The 19534-nt window shown below is 39.1% G+C and overlaps 2 protein-coding genes across 2 annotated transcripts; one reads left to right on the forward strand and one right to left on the reverse strand.

The window, feature by feature from the left end:
* Positions 1-6898: 6898 nt before the first annotated feature.
* Positions 6899-14348, reverse strand: Cpsf160 (cleavage and polyadenylation specificity factor subunit 1). The gene is made up of 9 exons (XM_022851660.2): positions 14119-14348; positions 13252-13413; positions 12761-13045; positions 12244-12596; positions 10837-12058; positions 10322-10599; positions 8013-10000; positions 7424-7632; positions 6899-7204 (listed from the first exon to the last, which is right to left on the reverse strand). The coding sequence occupies exons 2-9, from the start codon at positions 13411-13413 to the stop codon at positions 7097-7099; spliced, it is 4605 nt and encodes a 1534-aa protein (XP_022707395.1). The 5' UTR covers positions 14119-14348; the 3' UTR covers positions 6899-7096.
* Positions 14349-14581: 233 nt separating this feature from the next.
* On the forward strand, positions 14582-18907 carry Rpn8 (regulatory particle non-ATPase 8). The gene is made up of 5 exons (XM_022851664.2): positions 14582-14859; positions 16577-16751; positions 17255-17526; positions 17808-18164; positions 18508-18907. The coding sequence occupies exons 1-5, from the start codon at positions 14812-14814 to the stop codon at positions 18724-18726; spliced, it is 1071 nt and encodes a 356-aa protein (XP_022707399.1). The 5' UTR covers positions 14582-14811; the 3' UTR covers positions 18727-18907.
* Positions 18908-19534: the final 627 nt, after the last annotated feature.

Here is a 19534-nt window from a genome sequence, read left to right on the forward strand (position 1 = left end):
GAACATACAGCCATTCCTGGTTCCTATTTAAGCGTTAGCGAATAGTTGTTATGATATATTAATACCACGCCATTTCATAAGTATATATATATATATATATATATATATAAGTATATACAAACTCGAAATAATCTCAGCAAGACCCGTAACCGCTAAACCTTGTAATCAAAGAGCAGTCTTTGACGCTACACGGAAAGGATGATTCCGCAGACCTGTTTATACGGAACGAATAGCTGGATGCATTAAGAAAATGAAGACAAGAAAAACGCGAGTTCTACAAGGTTTTCCTGAAAAATTATTCAATAATAGTTGAGTACTTTATTATAAAGTTTTCAACTATACATAAACATACAGTATTTATTTCAAACACTGATCAAATCTAGGTTGACACACTCAACTAAATGAATCGGTAGGCAAAATGTAGCAAAAGCTTTCTTCAAGCTCATCTATGAATTCTCTGTACACAGCAGTTAAATATGGCTTTCAAACGCTAGCTTTCTAATTCATTGAAGGGCAAGCACAGTTATAAGTCTACGTAAAAATCGAACTAGTGGTCAGTAAAGGGCTTGGTGACGCCAGCTAAAAGTGAATGAGTTACGAGTTCATCAAATTGAACCTTATTTAAAAAAGTAATTACAAATCTGTTCGGATTTCATTAATACTCAGATACGGCCCAGTAAATGTTCACACCCTTCTTTTGTTGAAAGTTATTAAGGTTTAGTAATAAAATTAACCATTCGCTACACTTTTAGGAAATAATCAGCTACGAAAAACATCTACGTTCGCTTCATATTTTCATATTACGTTGTCATTTTTACGTCTCTCCAATTCAATGTGTGAAACCGTGCATTTTTATACGTTCGTTAGAAACCAGCGAAACATTTCCAGTTGCGTTCAATGAACTTACGAGAGCGAGACTTCACTTACGAAAGCTTATAAAATAGCGGTTGTGTGTATATATTATACAATGCTCGATTGTATCTTGCGTCACCACTGTAAGTAACAAACAGCATCTACGGTTCGTGAACATTTCGTCTGAGCTGAACCCGATCAGATAAGAGAGCTTATTTATCTAATGCCAAAAAAAAGAACCAATTGTTTCGACTGTTTCCCGAAACATATTACTTATATAACAGCCTTCTGAAAATGTGATGAGTCGTCTTACTACTTCAATGCTAAGTCGCCAACTTGTAATATAGGCAAAATTGAATTAAATAGCAGAATTAACCCAAACGAACCAAATAGAAGGAATAAACTTGGAATTTAGAATATATATACACTAACTGGAGGCAAACAAAATCATTTCTCCTTGGTTTATGTCCTTAAATAATTTAAATGTTCGAAACATAGTTTAGAATTCTAAGCCAGGGCTAAATTATTTTTAAAATTTTAACTACTATTATGTAAGCGGGTTCTATAGCTGCGCAATAATTCCGACTGTGTGAGAATTCTCTCGCTATCTGTAACTGTATTGAGTTAGGCATGGCCTGCTGTGAATAATGTTTCAACACACAGGGGTATGATTTGGATTAAACAACTAAAACTTTATACTAAGTATTAGGGAAACACTCACATGATTATTGATTTGAATTGTTATTGTGCGGTAGGTGATTTGTACGTCGCGTAAGGTTTATCATCGGCTAGGTGCATATAGGCGAAGTCAATTATTGTGTTTTTATATCAGATGTTCATAGAGGAAATCTGGACCAGCCCCTGTATTGAAAGTGTGTTGTGGCTATTCTGGCTGAATCGTTGTCTTTTTCAGCAACAGATTTTATTTGCTGCTTCAAAAAAACTGCAATGCCGTATCGATCTGTGTCTTGCCCAATACTTATAACGTATAGCACAATAAAAATATGAGCTGATGATTAGGCTCTACTATTTGTTTTATACTTTAGATATTATCGATCGTATCGAGAATAATCAAATTTGGTTAGACTTTTTAGAAACCAAGGCTATCTGACACTGATATATATGTTTCTCATTAATTTTAGATTTTGTAGGAGATCTGAGTTTTCAAGCATAGTTTAAATTTGAAATTTGAGATTATTGATAATAATTATATACGGCCACGTTTAAAAGTCTCTATGCTAGCAAAAAGAAGCATATGGGTAGCCATCGATTTATTTTTTTCAAACGCACCTTAATCTTAGATTCATCTAACATAAAAATTTCTACCAAATTAATCCCACCAATATGGCACAACTATAATTACTAAGCGCTCCGTTCTAACAAAATGCCTGTAGTATTATTTAACTTCTCGCTGGTCATGTAGAATAAACGTGCAGCCTTCTGAAGAGAACAACCAGTTTAGACAATAACTGGAGATTCCTCGAGCAGAGCTGCAATAAGAGCCAGAACACAAAACGTTCGGGACATGATTCTAAAAAGAGCAACCAGGTAATTAAATTTTTATTCTTATTTACTTAGCTGAGCATACTAGTTTTTTTCATTTTAACATGCGTAACATTTGTTGATTTTTAGAGTCTTTAGTTGTAGTTAGGTGTCTCTTTCATGTTTATCTCACTACGATATCTATATGATAACAGAAGTGTCCCATTGCGCCGATGATAATGCTGTTCATTGGAAAGGGAGATATATAGAGAACCGATAGTTTTTCCTAAATAAAAACACGAACCATTGAAATTCTATGAAATGTATAATATAATGTATGAGGTAACAGTATCGACGGAGTAACGATTTTAGATGAAAAACATAAAGCAATTATTATATGAATGTAGGTAAGACTACATGCTACATACACTGCAACAACGTATTTAAGTGTGCTAAACAAACAACGGAATGGAGAACCAGTAATGCGCATCTACTGCTTAAACCGTATCGTAATAGGTAGCTGAATTTAACAATACACGGACAGACGACGGGACTTTTCCCAAGTTGTCTTTTATATCCGGTCTCGAGATCACAACAACATATCACGAATGCTACACGTTTCCAATGCCCTGTCCTGGCAATCAAGCCGTATTCTGCTAGGATTATATTTCGAGATCCTATTTCATACTGCCTGTTTTGCTTGAACACATGAAAGAAGATGAACAGGCGCTGTACAGCTGTGACATAGAGGCGCGATAAAAAATATCAGGGATCAAAAATAACAAGTCTATGATTTAAGTTCCAAGATGGATAGTTCAACAGCTATCCACAACTTGCGTGTTTAGCAGGTTAGCCAATTCGCTCCTGTTTTATTTAGCTGGTTATTAGGCTAGCAACTTACGTACTAGCAACAACTTAAAAAGTACGCTTACTGAGCTAAGCTGGATTCTTTTAGAGTTTGTTGTTTTGAGATAAATGACTAGACTTGCGCGAGATTTATTTTTGTCAATACGCTGGTTTGGCAAACTGGTCCAACCTGTTCCTGAGCACTCCAAATGTTCGAAATAAATAAATTCTTCAGCTGACCCGTGAAAATCTACTCGCTGCGACATTTTGCGAGACAAAACGAGCACTATGGATCTGCTGCAGTGATCAAATCCAGCGAAACTGTGGAGGATTGCTTATGTCGTCAAGTACGTCGTCAATAAAGGATTAGTTTTGATAGAGGCGTGTTACCTCTCATATTTTGTACCAAATTACCAACGATACGCTTCGGGACACCACAAATATAATACCATAATTTGCACATTAAATTTGGGTTATGATGTGCACGTCAAATAATATCAACAGGTAAACCGAAAAAATAGTGAATAGCGCATAATGGTCATCGTAGGAACCACCCACAGTTAAACAGTATAAATACTGGTACCGTTATATCTGCAAGATGAGAAAATCTTTAGCGAAGTTGATTGCAATTCAGGATTTGGAAAGAAATATCGATGTCTTCACTCGTTTGTTTTCTCAAGCGGTTATATAATCGGATAGTATTTTGGAAGTTCAGTGAGTTCCTAATATAGCGGAATGACCTCGGGTAGATAACAAATCATCGATAGCATACTGACGGCATAATCGTGAGCATAAGATTATTTTTTTCAAAGGATTGCAATACTTGCTACAGATCACAAGACGACTTTATATTATAATGGCATACACGACTTAACATTATAATGGCATATCTTTGATAAGGCTGCTAATATGCAAACCGGACTTTAGTTGCTATGATATTTGCTTGGCACCAGGGGATCTTACGTACTGAACCCTAAACCTTGTAGGTTTAGGCCTTTATTCGCAATTGATTCCAATATACCCGACCATCCCAAAACGATCACGTCCAATCGTTCTAGATTCTACTAAACCATCAGCATCTCACGTCGTTTTCCCTTTGCTTAGCTGGTCAGTTCTCAGCGAAAACATTTCTGCTTAGTTTTTCCCCTCAATGTCATTGCTCAGCCGCCTCACAGGCGTACCGTGGAAAACCGCGTGGAACGGTAGCTGTTTGATATGCAATATTTGATTAAGGGTAATAAGAAAGTTAAGAACAAACTAAATCGCTAACGCAATCTGACCCAATTATTAAAGCTGGGTAAAAAAAGTCAAAATGACTCCAACAATGCGCCTAAATTAGTGAAAAGGTAGAGTGGAAAAAAAATGCAATAAAAAACTGCAACTGGACAACAAGGTTAACTGCCACGGCGTCAAGACGGAAATAATGCGACAGGGTGATAAAGAAGCTGCAAGCTAAACCGGGCAGCTCTGAACTTGATTTAGGTTATATTTCATAAAATAACATAGTGTAGTATTGATGGAGTAATAGGTTAAATATTATAAATATTTTGGGCAGCACGACTTCCGGTAGCGTTGGGCATGAATATGCATAGCGAGGATCAGGTACGAAAAAGGAATGACTTTCCGCGTGATCCTAAATATTTATGGGTTAGGGTAGGCGAATACTGTTCCTCACCGCACAGCTCGAGCGGTGGTAGCCACTTGGTCTTGATGTCGATTCTAAAATGTTTAAATTATAACTTCCGGTGAAAAGCTCGATATAGAATCTATCAGTAGACAAGAAGCTAGAATTATGTGCCTCAGTAGGGCCACATTATATATGACACGAAGGTTAATGCCATCTGTACTCCATTACTCATAATGTCCGAAACTATTCCCTACACTGAGCTATATGATACCAAAAGTGGTAAAAATATTCGACAAAAATTATTGCAATAATATGATGTTTTGTGACGTAGATAATTCCATTGCCTTTTACGGCCGTTGACTGTTTTTACTTTTGGCAACTGTCTAGAAATCCAACAGGTATCATAGAACTTAGCACTAAATGTGTACGAGCTGCGTTTTCGCTGGCAGGTTTAACATGTCGTTTAGGTAAGCCCTAAGTAGACGCCCATCTATTAGAACTATATTTGCCACCCCATTTGTAGCAATATTGTATGATGAATATACACTTCTTTCAAATTAGATAATATATTTTCTTTCCACATTTCCCATCACCACTAGCAGAGCTAAGCTGACGCTCTGACTGCTTATGATATCGCAAAATTCCAAATTTACTTGTTAGATAGAAGAAGAAAACAGACAGTTGAAAAAATAGCTAAAGCAAATACAATATATCCAATTCAGTTAATTGATGTTTCCATATATATCATCCTTAATCACTAAAAGTGCGCGTAGTGCAATGCGCAAATCGTCCGATATTTACCAAATATTATCCAAACAATTATTATAGACATAAATGGGCAAAAAGCTACTTTATAGCACTTCCCGGAAAATGAGTTGAGACACCTCGTTAGGAACAGCTGCATTGTAGGATATTATAAGTTTAGCGTATTTTTCCACGCGAAGCAGTGTCTTGCTTAGAACATTTGGGGTCAGTCACCCCGCGAAGGAATTTGAAGGGCGTCAAGGTTTAATCGTTCTGTTGTAGTCTAGCCTCCATCCGCAGCTGTTCTTGGGGACCAATTTGAAAATAATTCTATCAGTAGTGCTCTGTTTCTAGAAAACCTGTATTTTCAGAACTGTGTTGAGAGTCCTGCAGGCCTTTGACAAACCGGTACTATTAAACTTTTCTAAATACAACGCCAGTGATACCGTGAAGTTTGAACACCGCTGTTTTATCCGGTTCTATTCAACTTTTAAGGCTATCAAGCTAAAACGGATTCTCCTGGTGGAAAGGTAATGATACGAAACAGCTTTTTAAGTATAACACCTAACAGCCTAGATTGATTTTTCGACATTCAAACTGGCTAGGTAAACCTACTGCAGAACTAACAATTATTGCTAAAAGCGACCAACGAGTCATATCAGTCAAGAAGCATAAGGTTCTCTTTTTCAATAATTATCTGTTATGGTGCAGAAAAATAAGGTGGATTTCATGTCAAAAATGCTGGCAGCACTTAGCAGCAAGGACAATTTTTTAACGAATAGGAAGTGATAACTTCAATGTGTATATAGCTTAAATGATACTTCAAAACATAGTAAATAAAATCTATTATAGAATAAAAATAAATGGTCAGCTTTGAACGATACTCCGTGTGTTTGATTTATGCAGCAGACGTTATGCTGGTTCTATAAGATGGAACAATCGATATATATTAAACATTAAGCAAGCAAAAATTATACCCGTCATAGAATGCCTGATGAAAAAGACATGTACGTATATAGCAGGTATGAGCTTGCAGAACAGGCAAGCGTTGGCCTTATACGAAGTCATTTTGTGCATTCATGTTTTGATAGCCCAGTCAGTTACATTCTGTTTGATTTACTTGTTTCTGCGATAAGTAAATAGTTCGCTGTCGACCAGCTCAGTGAGTGAAAGACGTCCTCTAGCTGGTTACAAACGAGGTTCAGTAATAGTGCTTAGTGAATAGGTTGTATATTGAGGGACGATTTTTATTCAATGATGACTTTACATTCCATATGAGGCCATCTTGAAATGACCGTACAGTAACTTCGCTATTCTGTAATACTTGATAAGTAAGTACGAATTAAATCAGTAATCAAACATGTATATATATGTATATACACATGCGAAATTTATTTACGAAGATATATACAGATGGGATCTTGGTCATTCCTTCGCCGACCCGACAAAATGACCACTGTACATTAGGAAAATCATACATTGCATTCGACAGACGAAAATTCTCTTCGAATACTGGTTGTTTACGATGGCGATGAATAATGATGCCTAAAAGTGACACGTAAGTCCTTCGATTTCCGCAAGGTCAAGTTGGATTTGGTGAACTGTAGTACCTATTTTCCGTGCGACTTCTGCCTTCTCGTTGAAATTCAAGTCCTGAAGTAGGAAAAATAATGAGACGAATTATTATAATCAAAATACCAGCAACTAGAAACAATGAATATCAAACCAGATCTCTAATACTTTAGTGAACCAAACCGAATGCCGTTTGCCTTCTAAGTGATATATATATGGACCTCTGCTTTCGTTTAGTTTGGGTTCAAGCGCATAATTGGAGCCTATCTGACGTTTACATTATGTAGTATAATTACAAACCATAAAGTCGTTGATTAGATCGCCATCAATCACATTCTTCTGTGGATTCGTTAATTCCTTGAATTCACTTTGCATAAGACGGAAACCTCTTGGATTGAGGCCGGCTACGTGACTTGCATACGAGTTGAGAACATTCTGTAACATTAATAAACGTCTATATGTCTTCTCTGCAATCGGTAACAGGTAGCCAAGGGAACCATCGAGGGATGCTGAAGAAGGAACGAAATTCAAAAGAAACAAAGATTATCAGTCAAATCAGCACTTACTCTATTTAGTATTACCAATGACCGCTTTCATTCAAAGTCCATTACAAAGTAACGTTTTCCTGTTAAATATTTCGATATAGCTATAAGCATCTGGAGCAAAGTTATATATACTGTGGTTGTTATATAGGCAATATTTAACATAAGCCTCTTGTACAAAGACAAAAGTAGATATTTTCCACTTTCTAACAGATCTACTAGTTGCTCGTAGCATAAACACATTCAGCCGTTTCTGGGCCAATTCCTATCTGAATGCTTCTTGTAATGGCATATGTTTCGCCTGAGCGTACAACGTGCTATTAGGAAAATCTATATAATTTACGAACCATAAACAGTGACATGCCGCGTCTCCACCATGCTCAGCAGTCTTCTTTCGCTTCGAGGAATATCGGCTAACCGACATCGGATCCGAAACATCGAGTTCACCCTAGAGCCAATATTGAAATCTCCTCTACGCACCAATCGCTGCCCACCAAGTGTTTCGCGATTTTCTGGCTGGTACATATACACCATTAAGTTACTCAATGAATCGCTTACCAGGAAAGCCATTTGAGAGCTGTCGATGAGGTACTCGACTGCATATACTTGCAGTGGCTTGGTGTCCTTAGAGACAACGGCAAATGTCTTCGATTCTTCCTGGTAGCGCAACAACGTGATGCTCTTGTACACGTCACCAATGAGAATGAAGCTCTTGAGTGAGATGGCGGTCAGAATGTACACTTGAGTGTCAAGAAAAGCCATTCCGACAAGGTCGTTGTCCTTGAGTTGAAATAGAAATAGCTTCTGACCTACGGCAGCCATAAGGTGACCTTTAACAGAGCACAACGCCGTAACTGGTGCGTTTTGTGATTTCGAGAGTATCGTCTTAACTTTACTACGGGTGAGCGGTTGTCCCGGTTCAGGCACAACCTCAATGATATCAAGGAGTATGATTCGTCCTTTTGCAGTGCAATCCTCACCGTAATTATAGATGGTACCCACGGCAAGAAGACCTTTCTCGCCGCTTGTCGTGCCTTCTGACGCAATCATAACATTTTTCACACACATCACTTTCTCCCATTCATCCATGTCCATTCGTGTTTTTGGAATACTTTCCCACGACACGGGCGACCACAGCTCGAGCGTGAAGCGATCTACTGTCGGGGCTATGAAGCGACCGCCTTCACGTATAATTGGTTCAAATTCTTTATCTTCACCTGCCAATCTCGGAAGCGTCGTAGCCTTCTTTTGAGTACTTGTCACGACACAGTACGTTCTTGAGTCGACGTGATAGTTAATGAAATGCGGTGTACATTTTAATGGAACTTTACGTGTCGGCCAGGGTGCATCGTACGACAGATGTGTAGGTAAAGTACAAATGCGCAGTTCGCCGTACTTGTTAAAGAACAGGAACCCTTTTGAACAGTTTACGTTGTGGAACGTCGCGAACGAATAGATTCGCCCGTCACCTAACATTGGATGAGCTCGCAGCTCCCCCCTAGCTGTCATGAAAACCCAATAGGGCCGTCTTCCACACACAAATACTCCATTATAGCCGCTAACGTCGTGAAAAGGTCTAATCCAGCGGAGCGTCAATGTTGGATCATTCTCTTTTTGTTTGTACACCCGACGAGGTTCCATATTTACAGCATGAGGTAAGCGACGAAATTGGATCTTCAAATGGCCTTCCTTTTGCTTTTCGTAGAACGGATATACTTCATAAATGTGCAGGTCAGAGTCAATGCGAGCAAACAACAACGGCCGCGAACTGTGCATACCTAATGCGCACATGAAAATTTCCATGACTTTCGGAAGCTGAACGTCGGCAACAGTTGAAGTTGCCTGACCTAGCAGCGACGCATTCTGGAGGACTTTGTTCGCTAGCGGGAAGTTTTTGACAAAGTAACAGAGCTTATAATCGGGTAGTGAGTATATTTCTAAGGCCCCATTTTCCCTAGCTAGGAAAACCCAATACGTCGGATCAGCGGGCGTTATCGTTCGGATGTTCTCTTCAGCTTCGTCATCCCCTAGCTCGTCTTTCCCTTGAGCAGATGGAACGATATGTGCCCCACTTAAGCCTCCAGCTACAAGGTCTTTGATGTCAACAGAGCTTCCATAAAGAAGTTCATCCTCGTCGCCGAAGTCGGCACTTGTTTCGACCTTTTTCTCCTCCGCAACCTTCACCTTGTTCCGTGAATTTTTCTTTGGCTTGTGCATGTCTTCCAATTTCAGATTTTTTGTGACGAATAACCCAGAAATGTCCTTGTAAATACAGTGAGCCGTAATCTTTGATTTGGCACCAGGAAACTGAGGTTTCAACACAGATAGCTTGTACCTAGAACAATAATTTAAAGAGGACACAAATACCGAAAAACGATGATCATTCAACTGGAAAGAAACACAACTGCGTTTATGTGAAAGTTGGAACCAATAAAAAGGATACTAAGCCATAAATACATCAATCTTGAAGCCAAATTTACGGCAACAGAACAGTTAAAAAAATACACAGGTAGTTGTAGGAATGCAGCTTGTTTAAAGAACGCATAATTTAGATAAAGCTCCTGACTGACCTTTGAAATTTTCGCTGAATTTCGACTGAAAAATTTTCGCCAAATATAACTAAATACAATATTATTAAGGAAATGGTTATTTTTACCCCCGAGAATCATCTCCTCGTAGAGTCAAGTGGATGACAAGTCCATCTGCGGACATAACAAGTATATGAGGGTCCGCGAGTGAAGCGGCTACCAGGGGACTTCCAACATCAATGGGGACCTGCTGTAATTGACGTGTCCCTTCGAGGAGCCGCACACTTCCAGGGCACACCTGTATCACATATCGGCCATCCGCTAGATTGCCAGCGAATATTGTCGGAGACTGTGTGCAGAATCCGCTATGATCAAGTTCGTTGATTTCTTGGCCTGTTTGGAGAATCTATTCAAAGGATGACATGGCAATGTTATTTCATGCCGATATAAGGATTTACCATTTTTATTTTCACAACTTACATTTGATTCACTAAAAATACAACCAAAAACTAGCTGATCATGCATAGATGAAATCAAATATAGCCTCTGTCATTTTCTTAACTCATTATTAACAGAGCAAATTAAGTAATAATAATATCGAGGATAATAATAATGAGGAGCACTTTGGATGGCGTTAGCTTACCATTGTAGAATCGCTTCTTGACAAGATGAGAAATTGATGTGCACCCTCATCTGAGTCCGCTGACCGTGTGGTTGAACTACAAACTGTCCAAAGATCGGCGCAGCCAGGCAACTCGAAGGTCGTAATTACCTGCGGCTTTATTGTCCTTTGGAGGACGCAGAGAGCACCATTTCGGCCATGACCTGAGACGGTAGCAATCTCCACATCGGTATCTGTTTTATTCGAGAGCCCACTCTGGAAGGCAGGCTCACCCATTGCCATACGGATGATCGGTCCAATATTCTGAAGGGCATCCGCCATTTCGAATTTGTAAAGCTTCGTGTTTTGAGGCTCATCACTGCTCTGGCCATACACTTTGAGTTCAAATGCGTCTTCAATAAAGTCGACGTTCGATGCAGCCCATTCGTCAATATTGTCTGAACCAATTTTTTGCTTCTTTGCAGCCGGTTCGTCATCATAGTCTTCGTTATTACGTGCGTTCTCATTAGCTTTATCACTATTACTGTTCTCAATGACTGGCGCCGTACGATCTCTGTGCTCATCTTCTGTAGGATTCATCCGGCCTCTGCTTTCTTCAGCGACGCCATCCTCAGTCATTCCGTCAGAAGCGGGTGCATTGCCCTGTTCTCCGTCACCGTTACTACTCTCACTAATCTCCACCTTCGAGGTCTCAGGTTCATCTCTTTCGGGCTCCTCTCCCTCGACTTTATCGGTTTCAGTGTACCTGAGAAGCAACGAATTGCCTAACCTCGAACCAAGAAACAAGTAACCCGGTTCACACAATGTGAGGCACGTGGTGAGCACGGAAGAAGCTGCCTGATTGAAGATGAATTTACAAATCGACCTCATGCCATCGGTAAATAAGGTAAGCACAAATATGTCACCGTTCTTGAGACTAAAAACAATGCGGTCATCGGCGAGAAACTCACAGCGGCAGGCATCTAATACGATACGAATTCCAGGTTGTTGTTTTAGCGGAAATGCTGTGCTAACTTCCGTAAACGAATTCAACGACACGCCGTATGGCGGCACAGACTGGTTGAGATAGAGAAGGGCGTTCACTGATACGATTAGGACGCCCCCAATTGGTTTGGGAACAGGGAGTACCTTGAACGAGTTGTAAGGTAAATTGCAGTAGGACCATACCGGCGGATGGACGCGCTGGTAAACGTTGAGAGATAGCGCCATAATTGCGCAAGTGTCCTGTCGAATAGCAACGCGCCTGTGACACAAGATAGACCATAAAGAAATAGCATGAACGACAGATCTTTTTGCTGAAAGATCTGTAGCATAACTATGACGCGTTTAAGAAACGAAACATCTACTCTGCTTAGAATGTTACTGATGATAAGTGTTGGGCATTCTGCTTCAAGAACATGATTAGGTAGCATAGCTCCGATTACTTACCCTGCCCAGGTGGCAACGGGCTCGTAGAGCAGCAACAGTGTGGGCTCATAATATCCATCAAGAAAAGCCATATCGTGCACATTGTTTACACCTTTTTCTTCATCTAGTTCACGAAGTCGAATGGTGTAAAAATCAAGCTGACCACTGATGTTGGTGTTAGACTGGCCGCCGTGTCCCAACTGGGACCCTTGCCTGCCTAAGGACGGAGGGACATCGGCAAGATCAGCTAACCCTGAGTCTCGTTTGACAAAGGGTATAATCGCGAGCTGTTTACCATATACGAGCACCGCAGCGCACCGATTTAACGGATCCACTTTGATGAGAGGAACACTCACCATCTGCTCAAAGCCATCCTAAAAAGAAAGGAAAAGAACCATAGATTCTATAAAATCAACGAGATGAACATCTACTGACTTGTAACCATATATAAGCATCCTGCTTGCTAAAAAGTTCAAAACATGTCTGACGGTAGAAGCTATATATATGGTGAATATTTTCACTTGTTAAAGTTACGCACTTTGTACTCGTCCTTTTCAAGGCTACGCAACGCTAGCGTTTTCAGTTCGTGATTGAAGGGGTCGTATTCAACGAGACTGACTTTTGATTCACGAAATACCAGCAGAAGCGAATCCCTGTTCTGTGACAACTTAATACGCTCCATGCCTGCCACGACTCCAAAGCAGTTAAACGTTTGTAGATGTTCCAATTTAGCCAGAGATTCCGTAAAGCTTTTATCGACGGCCTTTTTCTTGCAGGAGCTTGCATTGCCCGACGTTACGCCGTCATACACCAAGCGATATACCTAAATAGGAAAAATACAGAAGCATACTTTTTTCAAAGCCGTACGCTGATACCAGCTTTTTGTTTCTTGCACCTCACGTCTCTTCGTATATAACTACTGAAAAGCTAATTTTTTTTATTAATAAGATTATTACGAAACACTCGATTGACAACTATGATGCGGATGACGGCAGCGAGCACCCGCAGCAATAATGAAGATAAATGTACCTTGAGGACGGACCCACCAGCAATGACCAGATTCTTCTCGTGGGGCCCGTAGAACTGACAGTATACGGAGTACTCCACCCCGGTCGGAGGATGCGTTTGGCGATGGAAGGCAAACAGGGAACTGGACAATTTGACGTCGTACTGACCCGCGGCAGTGGTCATCTGAATTCCGCAAGAAATAACAGACATCGAACCAAGCGCACATTAGACAAATGCAATTAAGTGAATTCCCGCCACCGAGGGTTTCGAAGAGCTTACACTGTTCCTCAACAGCAGTCTTAAGCTACGACCAGAAAACAGCAGCTCATTGCAAAAAAAAGGGCCAGCAAATTAATTACTTGTAGGTCATATAATTGGCCGCTATGTTAAGCGGTTAAGATAAAGAAGCTCTGTTCCATGTCAAGTGTAGAAAATATATAAAACGGTACTTTCAACTTCAGTTACCCATTGACCCAATGCTGCGACAGTACTGGCGACTGTATTGATCGAAGTCGGTGTTTGAAACTTATCTTCAACCGCAGAAAGTATAGCATTTCATGTTTACAGTCAAGTAGTTTTCAATATTATAAATAATGTACTTAGGCTCGCTTCTATATAAAGGCGTTCTTTCCATCATTTGAAAAACGCTCCACTCGAATCTTCTATAGGATGCTTTTCTAACAACAGATAGGCAGTTTTACCTACATGTATATTGTCACGTGCAAGTGCAAAAATTCAAATAAACTTTTCTATTTATTTGTATCCAGTAACGGCGACCTTAAACATCCCACTGGTTTCTTTCAGTCATGGAAAAACATTAAATATCAATAATTATGCACATTTCGTCACAAACACTTTATAGGTGCATCGATAGGCATGTTTTTATACCTTGGCGTTCTATAGTTGTCCCGCCGCGTATTCGCTATAGACAAATCGTTGCAGAAGAATGGCCGTCGGTAATTTGACAGCCAGTGAAAGGGCCAAGAAAAAGTGGGATTGCATCAATTCACTGTCATGAAATAGCGGGCAGAAAGAATGTTATTGGAGCGAAGGAGTTCATCAATCACGATTTCCGAATGTTTCGGAGAGAGCCGGCAAAATTTAGCAGCGGTGGACATGAAGCAGGCGATCAGCGCTCCACCGAGTAAATAAACACTGGAGGTGACCAGCGGCAGACAGATTTAGATGACGGCTCCTCCCTAAGTATCTGACATATATTATATGCATTATCATGACATGACTGCTAGGAAGAACTTATTGGGTTAAAGTTATGTAACCTAGTAAACGCATGTGTATACTCTTTCAGGAGTACGCATATAGGAAAAATACCGTTCCCGAAACGCTGACGTTGTGTTTAGTTGTCCGAATGTTTGCATCTTCTACCAGACTCGCACCTAAGACGCGGACCAAGATTGGACCCGCTCCGAATATTTGTTGCCATTTGATGAGATCCCAAGTCTTTTTCTGTAATTAACCGTGCACAGGGAGTGACTGGCAGCTTTGGTTTTTTGTGTGCGACGGCTGAAAACGAGAGTTGTGTGTGTGTGTATATTTTTGACAGTTTTGTAAACCTTTGGAAATATGGCAGCGGTCGCAACCTCTACGAGCGCTCAGGAAAATCTTCCGAAGGTGAGGAAACGTAACTACGACTGAAACTTTAGGTCCTACAATGCTATTGCTTAAGTTCATTTCAATCACACACGTTCAGTGTGTTGGTGGCTGTCTGATGTTCTCATTCCGGAAGAGTCGTTTATCCTATTAAAACCTACTAAGGTTCAATAAACATGTTTGCGAACACCAACCGTGGTCGGAATGTATACTTTAAACTGTTTTTGACATCAATGATTTTTCTGAGTTTTTTTTTGCATAAATTAGATAACTTTTTCTCATTTTTAAAACATGTGCGTTGGGATCGTGTAGTATAATGCAACATACGCATTGAGCTACAGTTAAATTTAAACACTGATCGAGTGAAAAATTTAGTCTTTAACAGTAACAAGGATTTTGTTCGGACCGGCAGAATCGCAGTATAGTTACTCATGGGTTGCTAAATAGATAGCTGAAACGGATTTTCTATTCGTTCGAAACTTACAGCCCTGATTGTTTTAAACTTGTGTTAGCCATCTGGTCTTATGTGGAACAAAAGCTATCTTATTCGTATTTTGCTAACGATGTGTTGTGCATTTGATGATCTATGACAGTTTTACCTTTCCTCTGCTTAAACCACAATTTGCAGTAAGATCTATATAGATTGTTGTCAGACAAAATGTATTAAGTAAAATATAAATATAAAATTAGTCACATTGTTTCATTGATGTTTAGATTCTAGTGAAAAGCCGTGTTAGTAGTGCTACGTTGTAATTAAATAGTCACACATTTATTAACGTCTAGATTTCCGCCAGTAAATTGTTTATTTTTACCTATGTACTGTTTTATCAAGGCTCAATTACAAATGATGTAGTATTTAATGCCAAAACGCTTCAATATTTTTATTAATTAATTTAATGATTAATTATTATTTTACTAATTCATTTAGTTTTTACCAAATAGCGGATGCTGTTGGTCTTACCGGCAAAGGCGTCATCTCACTGTGTATATGTATAATAAAAAAGATAATTTATTTGTCCAAAAAAGCATCACTCTCCTTTAACTAATCAAATCCGCTAGTCGACGAATGATTTGTATTGAACTAAGCAGCCATGGCAATATCTACATGAACGCCTTCGATACATTACATACTTATATAATCGAGTTATTGAATTTGATTATTGTCGAACTTGATTCTTATAGTACATGTGCTTCAAACATGAATTCGTTAATTGCTCAAATTTTACCGATGTTAAAAATTCATTTTATCCGTATAGATCAAGAAAGGAAACATTAACGACGGCTTATAACTATATGTGGCTTATTTGTTTAATGAATATGTTTAAGAGGCAACAAATATTATAAAACTATAAATAAATAAATTGGTAAAAACAAAATAATGCAAATATGCAATTATAACAAATGTAATTTTAATGTTACCTTTTGTAATGTTAATTCGTGTAATTTAATGTTGCCTCAATTTAATGCTAAACCATTAAGGATAATGTTTCGGAGAACGATTGTTATGTGGCGCAGAATAACAACGGTTCAGAATATACTGCAGATCCTCTAAAGACTGTTTGTCTTTATAAGATTGGGCATTATTGACTAGGTTATGTGCGTATGATGAAAAGAATATAACCTTAATGAATGTATAATGAAATATTGAGGCTAGTGCGCCTAAAAGACGCTTAGCCGCGATACTCAACCTGACTAACTGAGTCTTTTTGTCATTTATATTGTTGCCTGTGTTTGTCAGCCGGCTACTCATGAGCTGCTAGTATCAAAAGTAATCGTCCACCCATTGGTTCTTTTGTCGGTCGTAGATCACTTTAATCGCATGGGCAAGATTGGAAATCAGAAGAGAGTGGTCGGAGTTCTCCTTGGCTCGCTGAAAGAAAAGGGAATCCTCGATATTTCAAACAGCTTTGCCGGTATAAATGAATTCAGATCTATATAAGATGTTTATATAAGATATATATAATCTCTATTATTATCAATACCAAACGTTCTTACTTTTTGTGCTTGCAGTTAATTTCAAATTGCCGGAGATTGTCTATTCACGTTTTCTACTATTTTCTACGCTGCCAATGCTAACTTGCTGTAAAATGATCGCATTATAATATTTTAACACATCCGCTGAGTGGTTAAGACGCGTATTCTTGAGTACCTCACCATGATAAAAATGAACATGCGGCCATCGTTAGCTCAAAATGATTACCGTGGCATATTGTTACCATGCCGTTTCATTGGTCTGGCAAAGGAAACTTCACATAAGTTTCTTGATAAAAATATTGAAAAACTTGTGGACTAGTGTTATTACATTTTGCAATCAATAAAAATAATTTGGATTGGATAGACATGTTAACCCATTTGAACTAATCTGTTATGCTAAAGTCATTATATACTGTCTTCATTTTTCTATAATTTAACTCAGTTCCCTTTGATGAGGATGAACGCGACAAATCAGTATGGTTCCTCGATCACGACTACCTCGAAAACATGTTCGCCATGTTTAAAAAGGTGAACGCTCGCGAACGTATTGTTGGGTGGTATCACACGGGACCAAAACTGCATCAGAATGATGTGGCGATCAACGAACTGGTACGCCGCTACTGCCCATTATCAGTGTTAGTTATCATTGGAGCGAAACCAAAAGATCTCGGATTGCCGACCGAGGCGTACATCTCCGTCGAAGAAGTCCATGATGTGAGTTAGCCCAGTTTAAAACCTACTCAATTCGCCACTGAACTTCCAGTGACTGTGTTTCCTGACAATGTCACAAATTGTCATCGTCTATTTATGCTTTTTTTTTTCGTCTCTTTGCGTCTTATATGCGTCATTTGTTATTATGAATTAAATGCTACATAGATTCGTTCACGAACGATGGTCTTCAAATGCTTATTACTGAACCTTAGTGTGTGTTTCTACAAATATATGTGTCCCCTTATGTATCTACCCTAAGAAACATTCTGCGCTTCTCGTTTCAGGATGGAACGCCGACCTCGAAGACGTTTGAGCATGTGCCGAGCGAGATCGGTGCCGAAGAGGCCGAAGAAGTTGGGGTAGAACATCTTCTCAGAGATATCAAGGACACAACAGTTGGTACCCTCAGTCAACGCATTACTAGCCAATTGATGGGTTTGAAAGGTTTACATCAACAGATTGACGACATTCGTTCGTATCTCGACCATGTAGTATCCGGTCAGTTGCCCGTAAACCACACGATTATTTACCAGCTTCAGGACATTTTTAACCTACTGCCTGACGTGTCGACAAATGAGTTCGTTAAAAGCCTGTATGTCAAAACTAACGACCAGATGCTCGTCGTCTACCTCGCCTCTATGGTATGTATCAAGTTCGCGCAAGACGCGTGAACAGCCATGCTGCAAAAGTTTACTTTCCCACCCAGATATCATAGGTGCATATTCTATCAATAGTAAATTATTCAAGTATATTTATTATAGGTTAGGATTTAGCTGCTAGCGATATTTAAGTGAAATAAATTCGCATTATTGTTAAACCCATACAATAAATAAGTTTTATGCCTTTTTACGAATTTATGCTTAATTAAATAGGTGTATAGGTGCAACTCTCTTAGAAGTAACCACAAGGCCCTCCAGCGTTTGTGAGAATAATATTCTTATGACTGTAAATTTAATTTAATCTTGTTTGCTCTTGTTTTCTTAGGTTCGATCCGTCATCGCACTACACAATCTTATTAACAACAAGATTACAAACCGGGACGCTGAGAAAGAGGGTGAAAAGGTTACATCGCCAAAACGGGATGAGTCGAAAGATGGAAAGGACGCTAAGGGGGACGGTATCGGAAAAGACTCGAAGGACATGAAGAAAGATGAGGCTACTGGCAGGGGCAAAGAGGAGGCGACAAAGAAGAAATTACAATAGCTATTATCATTTAATTTTGGAGGCCAAAAAGTGGGTAAACGACTGAGTGACTGCTTCGTTACTAAACACTGGTAACACAAGCAAACACGGCCGTAATGGTTGTCTGTGTGGGCGGGGAAGAATCATGCGTTCGCTGTACGCAGATATTTATGAATATAAAGAGACCCTGTATATAACGAAAGTGAGTTGTCTTTCTTCGTCTGATTTATTCTCTGTCTCAAGATTTTTGGCTACTTTTACACAAAAGTGTTAATATGACAATCGATACCACTCTATTTACACTTGTTTAAAGAATTGATAGACACGTTCTGTTGCTTGACGGCACTCATCATCTCTAGCATCATATATGCCAGTTGAAGTTAACTGTGCAAGTTAACTGTGCAGAAGGCACTGCAGAATCATAGATAATTTTATTTGTAGACAGTTGTCATACTACCATGTTGTTGTTCAAAATAAGGAGATCAAAATGCTTTGTTTTGGATTTTAGGGTGTCAATGAAAGTATTTGAAGATACATTGGACGGATCTCGATGGGAGAGACCGTTTGGTGGACAAGCATATAACGAATCACTATCCTTTTTATAATTTCTTTGTTTATATGGACAAATATTGATTGATAAAAAGTTCATTTATGCATCTAAAAGGTTTGATTTGGCTCCGTATTACACAAGAGTGATTGAGGTGTTTCAATACCACCACACCGTTTTACGAATTTTGTCTTATAAAAGCAATATTTTCATTTTGATTTATAGTAATAAACGTTCCGTGAGTTCGATGGCCCTATAAATACATTTGGGTAAATGCCAAGA

Source organism: Varroa jacobsoni, unplaced genomic scaffold, assembly GCF_002532875.2.
Source record: "Varroa jacobsoni isolate VJ856 unplaced genomic scaffold, vjacob_1.0 contig00340, whole genome shotgun sequence".
In the NCBI taxonomy this organism is placed as follows: Eukaryota; Metazoa; Arthropoda; class Arachnida; order Mesostigmata; family Varroidae; genus Varroa; species Varroa jacobsoni.